Raw genomic sequence first — 13,613 nt, forward strand, 5'->3', positions numbered from 1 at the left:
AGTTTAGGATAAAACGATGAACAAGTTAAACAAATTAACTTAAAAATTTGGGGTGATAGTAATAAAGAGCATAATCAATGCAGAAAAGATTAAGAGGGTCATTTTAAAATGATAAAGTTATACAATGAAGATGTCAGTCATGAACCCTAATGGAATAAACAGTATACTTTGTATTCATACATTAAATGTTGGAAATCTAGGGAAAGGCTGCTGGAGATTGGACATGATAATGGTTCTCTATCTCAGTAAATCCCAATAGGATATTTTATGCAATTCAAAATGGTCCCCAAAAAATAAACTTTAAAAAATCTGTTGGAGAGAATGTAAAATAAATTTTAAAATACAGGAAAAAACTTACCAGATATAAAAATAACCTGTGATACTATAATAATTAAAACAGTAATACAGTCATACAAAAAGATAATAGGTTAATGGAATGGAATAAATAGAAACAAATTCTTAGAAAATCTTGAAACAGAAACAGGAAGACTTCAGAATATGATAAAGGTGTTGTTTCAGCTCAGAAGGAAAACAGTGGATTATTTGGCAAATGGTATTAGGACAAATTGACCATTCATTTTGGAAGAAAGTTAAGTTAGAGTCCTACCTATGCTAAAGAGAAAAATAATACTCTGTGTAGTGTAAAAAGACTAAGTGTTAATCTCCACCCCACCTACACACACACAATTAGATTAAATTATAGGAGAATATTTTTATAATTACTTGGTAGAGAAGACCAAAGACACAAAACCCAGAAGTTACAGAAGACTGATTCATTTAACTAAATAACCTGGAAAATTCTGATATGACAAGATACTATAAAAAGTTAAAGCCAGGCAAGCTACTTGGGTGGCTGAGGCAGGAAGATTGTTTGATGCAAGTCTAGCACCCAGGCAACACAGCAAGACTCTGTCTCTTAAAATAATTTTTAAAAAATAAAAGACAAGCAATAAGCTAGGAAAATTCAGTTATGTTACAAATGTAAAAAAAACAACAACAAGGAATTAGTATCTAGAATGTATAAAAGACTTCTAAACAACTCTGTCATCTCCAACCACGTATTTATAACAGCTTACTGGACAGACAATTCACATCTGGGTCTCTACTTGACCAGAATTGAATTCATTATCCTTATCCTCCTCCTCATTTTTCCTCTCTACCTTCTAAACCTGCACTTCATGCAGTCCCTATCTCTTTGGCCCTGAATATTCCCATTCAACTATAGTACCAAGTTGTAAACATGTAAGCATTATCTTTGAGTGCTATTTAAGTAGGTATTTATTGGCCAATTGGTAAGTCATAACATCAGTTTAGCTGATTGTGATCAACTTTTTTTTTAAAGAAATGGAATAGAATAAAATAGAAAATACCAGAATACACTGGACATGGGTAAAATTTTTGTTTTAATACACATACATATACGTATGTGTGTACTGGGTCATGATATAAAATGTAATTCCGATTATGGTCTTAGTCAAAAAAAAAATCTTTTGAAAACCACTGCTCTCTCTCTCTTCCTGTTACTGTCATCTCTAATTGGCCACCAAGACATGTCAGTTGTGGAACTTTCGTGCCAGTCTCTTCTTTAGTTCCACTTCTGTACACTTTTGATACCTGCCTTTATTCTCCTCTTTCAAGTTTTTAGTCTTTCTATTGCCAGGAATGACCACAACTTAATTCCAGTCACATTACTACCCTTTAATGAGTTTTCAGTGGTCTTTTGTTGTCTTAGAATAAGAGCCAAACTTCTTAGCACATCATAAAAGGCCTTTTTCAGTTCATAATTCCTGTCACACTCATAAGAGTTCTTTTACTACAGACAAGCTGTCTTACAATTTCCTGAAAATGCCATGTTCTTTCACACAGCTGATTGTACTTGTGTTGGATTTACCTAAAATAATTTTGTCTATTTTGTTTCAAAACACGTTTGAAATACAAAATTTTTCTGAAGTCTGCTTCCCTTTTTTTCAAAAATTTACCTGCTCCATCAACACAACTCTGTCAGCACTGTTTTAAAATTACATTTTTGTGTGCTTATCTTATGACCCTATGAAAACCATAAGCACTTGGGGACAGCATCTGTGTCTTCTTTTCCTTTGTTTTTACAGTGCCTAGGGCTAGCACTAGGAAGCATCCAAAGATTTATTAAATAAATTTATAAGAAAAAAAGTTTCTTATTAGACCATTTTACAAACAGTGGCTGCCCTATAAACAGTAAATTCCTTGCCATGGAAAGAATTCAAGAAAATCTTAGCTGTTGTCTTAGATCAGGCTGCCATAACAAAATACCATACAGTGAGTGGGTTAAACAACAGGCACTTATTTTCTGTTAGTTCTGGAGGCTGGAAGTCTGAGATCAAGGTGCCAGCATGGTCAGGTTCTGGTGAGGGGTGTCTGCCTAGCTTGTAGATGGCTGCCTTCTTGCTGTGTCCTCACATGAGAGAAGGGGGAAGCAAGCTCTTTTGGTCTCTTCTTGAAAGGACACTAATCCTATAATTAGGGTCTTGCCCTCATGACCACATCTAAACCTAATGACCTCTCAAAGTCCCCATTTCCAACACATGGGTCTGGCCTTCAACATATGTGTTTGGGAGGAAATGGTTCAGTTTTTAGCTGCTACTAAAAGGGATATTTGTCATGGAAGATGTAAAAAGTAATTCTGCATTGGGAAGAGCTTAAACCAGATCATGTCTAAGGTTTTTCTAGTGTTTAGATTCTATGATGTTGCTGTTAATGTTTTTATCCTTTTTTTAATCAGATAAACCTTCAAATCCAAAGAAAGAAAATTTGTTATTATCCTCCAATGGTTGTGATGAAGTCAAATTGACTTTTCCTGATGATGACTGGGATTCTTCAACACTAGAGCAAAGAGCTAATAATAAAGAAATCAACAATATTGACAAGATGGATTTATTAGAGCCATTTTTTTCAGTGAGTCAAGATACTAACACAGAGAGTACTCATTTTCAGTCAAGTGAACTTGAAGACAGTACTGACTATGCTTTCTTGAATGAAACATATTCTATACATTACCCAGAGTCAAAACTAAAGAAGGAAAGTCTTATTTCTTTAAGTTCAGAGTTAGATCTTGAAGTGCAGAAAAAAGAGGAGGTGTTTTTTGATATTTTGGAACATCAAGATAAGACTGTTGGCTTGGAAAGAATCTACAATATTTCAGATGCTAATTATAGAGAAAGTGCTGAAGATACACAAAAGCATGATACAGATGAAGACTCACAGCAGGAATATCACAGTGCTGAAGAACAAGAATACATAAGTAACCACTTATCTTTTGACCAAACAAAAACATTAGGTATATCTAATCCAGAAGTTGTTGAATTACGAAATTTGGGTTATGAAGTTAAATGTGCTAGCAATGTAGAAGATAATCATGTTAACTCGGGAAGTGGTTCTATCATCTCTTCAGATTCATTTGATGTTTATGGACAAGAAGAGTCACTTCATGTCTCCAAATTTCAGAATTCTGTTATGTTAAGAGAATATCATGACCTAAAGCATGAAAAGTGTAAGGAAAAAGAGACAAGTTCAGTGTACCACACTGTATTTGATGGCAGTGTACTAAGAAGCAATTCTCCAGGAAACCAGGAATCTCAATCTAAGAGTGGTTCCTTGAGCCCTCAAAAAGTATTAAAAATGAAAACTTATACTGAACACATGAAATCTCAAATAAATGAAAGTAAAGATTTTTGTGGAAATAAAATTGCTGAGAACAAAATATTACTGCACCTTGAAAATCCTAGCACATTACCACAGGATAAAGCTTTAGAGACATTACCCCAACCCTGTAAAGATTGTCAAACTTCCTGGACCTCTGTTTTTGATGATTCAATAATTTCTGCCTGTGGATATTCACATTATGAAAGCCTACAAAACACCCCTGACTCAGCCTTAGATTTTTCTGCTATGCTACCGAAGATTGCAGTGAGAAATAATCAGGCAATAGAAGATAATACTTGCCTAAAAGTTGCTCATAGCAGTACCACAAAGAAAACATGCTTTCACAATACAGAAGGAACATGTACTAACTCACTGACAGATGCAGCAAGTTGTACAGTCACAATTAATCAGACAGTGGATGTTAGCACTGATTTTAGGGCTTGTTTCACAACCAGCAGGGCAACGAGTGCAAGACCTTCTGTAGTATCTACATCAAGCAACACAGATATAACAATGATGAATAAAAAACGACCTGATGAATGGCAAAATGAGAAACAAAAAAGTGTGGCTTGTAGTACAGATTGGTCATACAGTGAAGATTGTATAGATACACAGATGGCTATGACAAAAGGATCAGGAAAATCTCCCTCAGTTGACAGTTTAAAACCTAATGGAAATTTTCTAAATAAGGTAAAATCAATATGAGTAATAATAAAATTTAGACTTTATAAAGAGACAGTGTATGCTAACGTAAATGTTTTTGGTTTGTTGAATTAGGGCTTTTGTGAGAAAATGCTAGATGAGGGGAAAGGTTTGTAAATTACCACCAGTTCTATCCTCCTCTCATGGCAGCTTCTCCCACAAAGTCCATTAGAAATTGAATTATACATTTTACTAGTTTGGAATTTCAGATGTAACATATGTTTTTTTAAATTTAATTTTAAATCATATTTTCAGGATTTTCTGGAATTAAGAAAACCATGTGGTATCACAGACCTAAAGAAACATCCTGAGAGGTACATCATATATATATGCTTACAGATACATCTGGAAGAAAAAATCAAAATAGTATTTGCTTTCTGTATAGCATGCTTACCCATATAGAATAATAGCTAAAATGGACTTCAAGAAATCATCTGTTTCAACCGTTTGCCTTCAAATAAATATTAAAACAATATAGAATATTAAAGCTCTTCGCTTACTGAGATTTCAGTCTCAATTTCTTCAGAAACTTGTGGCATCTAATCTTTACTTGTTCAACCCAAATCCATACTGATTTAATTTTCCATTTCCTTTCATTTTATTCGCCTGTAGACCAAAACAAACTAGCACCTTTGGAATATGTCATTTATTTGGAGAAGTAAATAACTACTTTCACAGGAGCATTTTAATCTTGATTTTAACTCATTGTGTAATTTGCTTTGCATTTATTAGATACTCTTGTAATTCAGAACACAGTGGAGAACCAGGAAGTGGGAGGGAGAGAAACAGGGAAAGTCTAAGATAAGCCAAATTAGTTATCATACTCTGAGGTCATTTACTTTTTCCTTCACTTGTTACTCATTCTTCTAATGTTTAATCTGGTGTTTCAGTTCTATAAAATTAAATAGAATAATTGGTTTCTAGAAGCAAAACTATTGAGAATAGCTAGAAGTGGCAATTAGTAATAAGAGAAGACCTCCAAAAACTACTAATACTCAAAAAAACAGTGACTTGGGGCTTTTTGATATAATAGTACTGCAAAATATTTACTTATGTTAATGATCCTTAATTATTAAGAAATATGTAAATTATTTTCTATTAAAAAGATAATATGTTTTAAGAATAAGTTTCATCAAAAATACTTATAACTTTAAAAAATCTTGGCCAAAGTTTGATTTAGGTTGAAAAAAATCCATTGGTTCTGTATAAATAAGGTCATTACCAAAATGACTTTATCCAGAATGAGCAATTCTCCAGAATAAACAATTCTCAAATTCATACTTCCTTTTTTGGTATTGAAAGTATGAATCTGAGAATTGTTTACTTCCTGGACTTCTAGAATGAATATATTAAGCTTTAACTTCTTGTTTTCTGAAGTTGTTATATATTCCTACAGCCTCTTCAACCTCAGTATAAATTGATTTAAACTTGACAAGGAAATATAAAAAATTTAAAATCTGTTTCTGGAGGCATGTTATTACTATAGAAAAATGTTTGGAATCTTACCTGATCCTATCTTTTATTTTTAAAGGGAAGTTCAACTTTTTAAAGATACGGAGAAGGATTTGCCATCAATGTGCTGTCAGAAAATAATGCAGAGAGCCATAAACGCAGAGCTGCACCTTTTAAATGTTCACTATCAGATGTGTCGTCGCCATTGTTGTGATATTTACAAACTTGTAATGGAAAATAGGGAAGGATTAAATATGTGTTTATTAATTTTAAATCTGTTTTTTCTTAGGAATTTGTCACTAGCTTTAAGTTTATTCTAGACAGTTTCTTTAATTTTCATTTTTGAAGAGTAAAGTAAGGAGTAGATTGTTACTGGGTTTGTTAGTTAGCCTAAGGGTAATAGAATCCTTGAGTTTCATGGAGGGGCCACAGGCATGGTTGGCATGACAAATCCAGGGAAAACATAGATTTGTTGTTTCTTTATAAAGTTCAAGTAAGGATGAAGTTAGAGGGTTTTGCATGACATGCTACCACACTTTCTCTGGCTTATGTATCGACAGTTGTTTGTACTGCCCTTAGAAAAACACATTTACTGTGGTTCATTTTTTTCTTTTACTCAACATTTAAAAGAAAATATTTAGAGTTCTAGTAAAATTAGAACCAAGTGGGGTTGAGCAAGGTGGCTTGTGCCTGTAATCCCAGCACTTTGGGAGGCTGAGGCAGGAGAATCACTTAAGGCCAAGAGTTCAAGACCAATGTGGGCAACATAATGAGACCCCCCCCCCCCCGCCATCCCTACAATACATTGTTTTACAAACTAGCTGGGCATTGTGGCATACATGTAGTCCTAGCAACTTGTGAGGCGGAGACAGGAGGATTGCTTGAGCCCAGGAGTTCAAGAACCAAGTGTATAATATAATATTAGTGTTAAATGGATGACTTGGGCCGAAATAATTTAGTTTTGTGCACTCAACTTTTGAACAGGAATTTATCAAGTAATTCTGCTAAGAAGGAAGTGGGATCAGCACTACTGTCTCTTTTGGGGGACTTAAAAGTTAGATATGTGACTTTGAAAGAAAAAATACACAAAGGCATACCACTGGAAGAGCTGCCCCCACTGTCAGTAGAATCAAAATTATTATCTACCTTCTCTACTTTTGCTTCCAGGGTATGTATATATGTTTTAGAAATTAAAAATTTTACTTCATTTAGACAAAACATTTTAAACAAAGATTTTTTTCCTTTTCTCTTTCCAGCTAATGAAAAAAGAAACACATGTGTGAGTTATGGTTTCATCTGATTTATAATTCATTAGATCCTAAAACTTGCTTAATTCAGTTAACTTTAAACTTTCTGTTTTGTTCCCTATTTAGAACATTGATAAATGTTTTATTGAAGTGTTTATCTTTTTTCTTGATATTTAATATTGTACAAATTTATGGGGTACATGTAATATTTTGTTACATGCATAGAATGTATACTAATCAAGTCGATATTCAGGATATCCATCACCTTGTGTATTTGTCATTTCTATGTGTTAGGAACATTTCAAGTCCTCTCTTTTAGCTACTTTGAAATATACATTGTAGTTAACTATAGTCACCTTACTCTGCTGTCAAACATTAGATGGTTTTTCTTCTGAAGTGTTCCTTTTAGCTTTTCAGAAGCAGATGCTGAACGAGATGATCAGAGGACTCAAGATTTTGATGTTTCTTCGAACCTAAAAAAGACAATCTCTCAAGTAAGGGTCCTTGAAAGTTCATCAATGTAAACCTTTAATTGTGTGGTTTAAGTAAAGTAAACCATAATTTTCAGAAACCCTGACATCCTTCTTTTCACTCAGCTGGCTTACTTTGTGTACTACTATTTGATGGATATAACTGATTATAATGATATATTTATGTCAAATCCTGATCAAACAGATGTTAACCGTATATGTTGAGTAGGGTGACCATATAATTTACACCACGCCAGAAGACTTTTGCAGTTGAAAGAGCGTAATGGTAATTCTCTACGACAGTCAGTATAAACCTGGACTGTCCTAGGCAAACTATAATTTAGTGCCATAATCATGTTAAGCCAGTTCAATTAAAACTAACATTTTGTACCTTCATCTCATGAGATAAAGTAATAATTCAGTCATTTTAGACAGGGTAAAGTTATAATTTCTTCTTTACTGAAATGATGAAAATCATTTTTAAATGCCTGTCATAGGTTTTCTTATTCTCTCGTTCCCCCAAGAAAATGTTTGTCAGATGACAACCGAGAAGGAATATTTAATCTGTGTAAGAACACTCTGAAAATTACAAAGTGTTACGGAAACATTGGTTATATTCCATTATTGAGCAAGGAGGCAATGGAATAGGAAGGCTGGGGTTTAGTCTGCTTTTCTGACTTTGGTTTTAACTCTGAGATTTTCTTTATTTGAGTAATATTAATCCCCCAAGATGAATTCCAAAGTTAAAAGTCAAATACTTGATTGAGTAAAATTAAATTACTTTAACATTGTCTATTCCATTGTTAAATTCTTTTTTAAAAAAATCTCAGTTATCCACAAAGAATTAACAGGTCAAAAACTAGATTTTTATGTATTTAATGGTAGGAATGGTATAACCTGTTTATTTAGAGGGAACAATAAATTATTTTTTAAAGAACAAGATGAAGATGTCGTTCTTTATAATCTTGGTTTTAGCTACAAAACAATATTTATTTTAAGTTGGGATTATGTTTTAATTCCTGTCTCATTAAATTAACTGGTAATGCATGAAACTCAGTATACTGTGTTTCTAAATTTCAGCTACTCATGTACCATCTTCACAATTTACCATAGCCCTGTATTACCTATAATATTACTTTGTCTTTAAATGATTCTCCTTTTTACATAAATTTAAATGTAAATAATAACTATTACATATAGGAAAGAAATACTACTACTTATAAATAAAAGATATACATAGGCATACACTAAATTAAATATATAACTGTTAAAGGTTAATGTGATAAATACTTGTGTGTATATATATATACCTCCAAAAATTATCTCGATTACTTCTCGTGTGTATGCCACACTTTGCCAGATAGTAGTGTTAGCACAGTCATTATACACAGACTGGATTCAAATTGTAATTCTTGTTAACTGTGTAACATGAAGCAACAAGTTACTTAGATTCTGTTTTCTCACATGTCAGGTCAAGTTGATAATGCTTTGCTTTCATAGCCCTCATTACTGTAAGGGCTGAATAATGCCAGTGAAGAGTACCTGTCACATAGTAAGAGCATAATAATTATTTGCTCTTATTTATTGTTGTTTTTGTTATCTTAATCCTCAGATGTCTTTATCATCTGACAATAGTCGTGCTACACAAAACATATCACCCAAAAAAGATGACTTTAAAAATGGTGATATAAATGCAGACTTTAGTCAACTGAAACTTGATGATAAAGGTTAGTATAAAAATGTGTTATCTTGTATAGTTGCTGGAAAACAAAATAAGGTTTAAAGTATTGGTAGTGTTTATTCATTAAAGAAAAATAAATATTCTTAATTGACAGAAAGGCATCATTCTGATTATAAATGTCAAATATGTTCTTATTGCTATTTGACATCTTTAAGGTTGCCTAATATAGCTGACAATGCTAAATAATTATATGGACTCTTATTCTTTTGGTTCATGTTTTTAGTATGAAAATTCTCTGTTATATCTAATTTGTATCTCTAAATTGTGCATTTTTAGCACACGAAAAGAGATTGTGATCATTCCAAAAGATTATTAATTTAATTGTAATGAAATAAAGAGCTGCAATGCAGCTTAATTCTTTCAAAGATGTTTCATGTTATTGCATATATAAAGATAATATGTCTTTTTCACTAAAGGACAATTCAAAATGCTGAAAATTAAGGGTTTCAATAAGCTGGGAATAGTGTTTTAATTAAAGGAAAACTAGGAAACAGATCACTCAGACTGAAAGCAACTTTTTATTCAAGGACTACTGAAAATCTCCTCAGAGAATCTTTGTGCTTGGTTCTCTTATTTTGCTAATATTTATCTTTAGATTTATACATAAAACTCTAGTAGTCATCATCATGCTGATTCATCCATGGTTTTTAGATAACTTTTCAGTGTGTTGGACATTATATGTCATTCATAGCTCATTGTGTTTAATGTCTTAGACTGCAGACATTACCAAGAGATGAGTGAAGACTGGTCTGATGCTAAAGAGAACCTGACAGGAGTTGACATCTCAGGAACACAAGAAAATCAAATAGAACAAGACAGATGGAATTTGGATCTTACACTAGGTTGGTTCTCAAGAATTTACTGAGAAATCCTAACCTAGATTATTTGTAAAATAGTGCTTACCTGCTTCTGTGTTGTGATGGGCAACTGAGTTGTTCTAATATTTTATTCCTGTTTTGGCTTTTCTTTATAAATAAAAAAATGAGGAAATGGTTCAGTTGGAGGTCAGTTTTTTAAAGAGGAAAAAAACTGCTAAAAGCTTAAATCCAAGATTTAGTTAACAGGTAGATACCCGCATTCTTTCTCTTGCTCAAGGCCAACATCAGCACTCCTGCAGGGCATCGTTTTCCTCTTTCCAGGCGTGGGTACCTGGTGAATAAAACCAGCTTCCCAGTTACCACCAGGCAGCCAGTACTAATCTATCAAATTGGTGTTAATGATGAAAACTATTTGCTTTCTCTTATTTCAATAATTTTAGGGATGTTTTCATTTTTAGATAGTCCTTAATTGCTTAGAATAGTTATAGTTTTCTCTAGTACCTGTGATTATTGCCCTTCTATCATTTCTAGGTAAGTTTATGCTACCTTTCCTTATTTTTTTTTGTATCTTCTATGGATTTTTCTTTTGTTTTCCATATCAGCATTGGTTTTATTGTTTTTTTCCTGCTTGTCTAAATAATGCTTATTATGGTTTTTTAAATAACATTTTAAAATATAGGAAAATTAAAATTAACTGGTTTCTCCAACCTGCAATAACCACTATGAATATTTTAATGACTATTTTTATGCATTTTCTTATGTATATATTTAATACACACGTGCAATTTAAAGTAAATAGCTTTATATCATCTATTTTTGGGGTTTTGTTGTCGTTTGTTTTTTGAAACAGAGTCTCTGTCACCCCAGACTGGAGTGCAGTGGCACTATCTTGGCTCACTGCACCCCTTCACCTCCCGGGTTCAAGTGATTCTCCTGCCTCAGCTTACAGGTGCCCACCGCCACACCTGGCTAATTTTTGTATTTTTAGTAGCAACAGGGTTTCACCAAGTTGGCCAGGCTGATCTTGAACTCCTGACCTCAAGTGATCCACCCACCTCAGCCTCCTGAAGTGCTGAGATTACAGGCGTGAGCCACTGCACCCAGCCCCATATCATCTAGTTTTATTCTGTTTTTTCTTCCCTTGCATTAGTTTTCTTCATGTCACTTATCACAACACTGTATGGTTTGCTTACCTGATATATTGACTGCCTTCTCATCCTCTCATTAGCTCAGTGAGCTCAGGGATTTTTATATGTTTTGTTTACTCCCTATCTCCAGTGCCAGGTACGGCATGCAGCCCATTGGATGTTCATTAGCTATTTTGTGTTGAAGTAGTGAAAGGTGAGGTGATGGGTATAATGTATGTCTTCTGATTCTTATTTACCCTTTTTTACTATACTGTAGCTCATTATTCCCTCCTCCAATGTAAAAATATAAAGGTAGGTGGTTTTGCTATTTTCTCTATAGAATACATCATGATTCAAAGAGGTTAACAAATGAAATAAGTTAATGAACGTTGGGTATTATTACCTAACGACGACAAACTGTGCCTGGATTCCAGCACCACCATTTACTATATTTGTGACCTAAACTCCTGAGACCTCAGCCTCCTTATCTGCAAAATGAAAATAATAATAGCTACCTTGTGGCGTGGTTGTGAGAATTACATGAGATGATGTGTATAAAGTGCTTGCCATATTGCCTGGAGCACCAGAAACACTGGATAAGTGTTAGGCTACTCTTATATATTATTATTTAATGAGAAAAATAAAATTTCCATATCGCCTATTACTATATAAAAATTATAAAGCATATAAATAAAAGCTACTTTAAGGATTCATTCAGCAAATATTTGTGTTCTCCCTATGTGCCAGGTATGGGATTTGCTAGTAATTTGAATCTCTATTCAGTGGATCCTTTTTTGTTTCAAGTTCTCTTCACAATAGAGACTATGAAAATGTACTCTAAGAATTTTGAAATTTTTTATCAAGAAAAAAATTTATCCCTAATCCTAGTATTTGTAGTTTGGAAAATCATGCTTTCTAACTCAAGTTGTCTCCCTGCTTTTTTTCTTGTGTGCCCTTACCATTATTACAAGCTATATATTATAATACCTGCTATTGATCCTTGCTTGTCCAGTTAAAAGGTTTTCTTGGCGTGATGTTTCCCCAGCAAGGGAATTTGCATAATGAGAGCTCTCAGACCACTAGCTCTAGCCAGCATTAACACTAGGGAGTTAAAATCCTGTGTGTGTCCAGTGTTCTAGATAGCACTTCTCTGAACCAAAGACAAATGAAAGACAACTGCAGATTGAGAATATTTTTTAGAAGCCTGTACGAAACATGTACAGACTTTTTAGGAGTCTCATTACCTAAACAATACAGTATAACAAATATTTACATAGTATTTACATTTTATTAGGTATTATAACTAATCTAGAGATGATTTAAAGTATACGGAAGGATATGTGTAGGTTATGTGCAAATACTATACCATTTTACATAAGGGACTTGAGCATCCTTGGGGTCTGAGAACCAGTCCCCCAGGGATACTGAGGAACAACAATTACAGTAATTGATTACTTTGTTTAGATGTAATTTGTCCATTTTTGAGCTACAAGAGACTTAACTAACCCAACCTCTTTAGTTTTTAAGATGATGTGATTAAGGCCCAGAAATCTTTACGGCAGGCTATTAGTCCTCAGTCTAGAAGTGCTGATGGTTGCTGATAACTTTATAATAAACTTTGGGTTAGTAAAAAGGAAGCATAAAATATGTAACAGCGTTCACATTTTCTCTGAAACATATCAGTACAATAAGGATCATTTCTGTTACATGTTTTTCTCTAAGCAGAAATGAAGAATGTTGAACCCTCACAAAGAGATAAAGGTTATTTGATACATGTTGGTGGCCTCTGCCCTTCAGTATCTGAGGTATACCAGGATTATTTTTTTGAGCTTCATTTTCAAATTTATTAGTTGTTCATATTTTGTTGTACTTTTCTACCCTTCACAAACTTTTATTTCTCTTCTTTTAGGCCGATTTAAGGTCTCATTTCCAAAAATACCAAGTTTCTGAAATTTCAATTTATGATTCTTCTACTAATTACAGGTGTGTTTCCCAACTTTAATCAATGTGCATTATTGTGTGTCTGCTGTTTGCCAAAGGTTCTATACCAGATATCAGCCACAGTGGTGACAAAGTCAAGGGCTATTCTCACAGGGTTTCACAGGCCAGGAAAGGGGACACATGGACAAATAGCTGCAGTCTTGAGTTGATACTGTTCTTAACCAGATCTTTTTTTTCATTATACTTTGTAACTTGTTAATGGTATACAGGAGGGTTATTGATTTTTGTATGCTTTATCTTGCTACATGCCATTACTTAGGGAAGTAGAGCACATTAGGTAAAAGAACAGCTTCCAGAAATAGATAACATTGGTTCAATTCCTGGCTCTGTCAACAACTTGGTTAATAAATTTAGGCAAGTTACTTAACCTTTCTGTA

The 13,613-nt window shown here is 33.5% G+C and overlaps 1 protein-coding gene across 4 annotated transcripts in view; it reads left to right on the top strand.

The window, feature by feature from the left end:
• RBM44 (RNA binding motif protein 44) overlaps window positions 1–13,613 on the top strand; it is a 44,458-nt gene that overhangs the window by 15,969 nt on the left and 14,876 nt on the right. For 2 of the 4 annotated variants that reach the window (XM_021924192.2, XM_031651636.1), the window contains exons 3-12: window positions 2,759–4,368; window positions 4,636–4,694; window positions 5,912–6,073; window positions 6,817–7,000; window positions 7,089–7,111; window positions 7,477–7,573; window positions 9,162–9,276; window positions 10,004–10,132; window positions 12,961–13,040; window positions 13,145–13,218. In XM_021924192.2, the coding sequence (XP_021779884.1) occupies window positions 2,759–4,368; window positions 4,636–4,694; window positions 5,912–6,073; window positions 6,817–7,000; window positions 7,089–7,111; window positions 7,477–7,573; window positions 9,162–9,276; window positions 10,004–10,132; window positions 12,961–13,040; window positions 13,145–13,218 (2,533 nt within the window). Of the gene's footprint in view, window positions 1–2,758; window positions 4,369–4,635; window positions 4,695–5,911; window positions 6,074–6,545; window positions 7,001–7,088; window positions 7,112–7,476; window positions 7,574–9,161; window positions 9,277–10,003; window positions 10,133–12,960; window positions 13,041–13,144; window positions 13,219–13,613 lie in introns of those variants that run through there. The other 2 variants (XM_021924193.2, XM_021924194.2) reach the window with 2 other exon arrangements.

The sequence above is a fragment of the Papio anubis genome, chromosome 10 (assembly GCF_008728515.1).
Source record: "Papio anubis isolate 15944 chromosome 10, Panubis1.0, whole genome shotgun sequence".
Taxonomy (NCBI): Eukaryota; Metazoa; Chordata; class Mammalia; order Primates; family Cercopithecidae; genus Papio; species Papio anubis.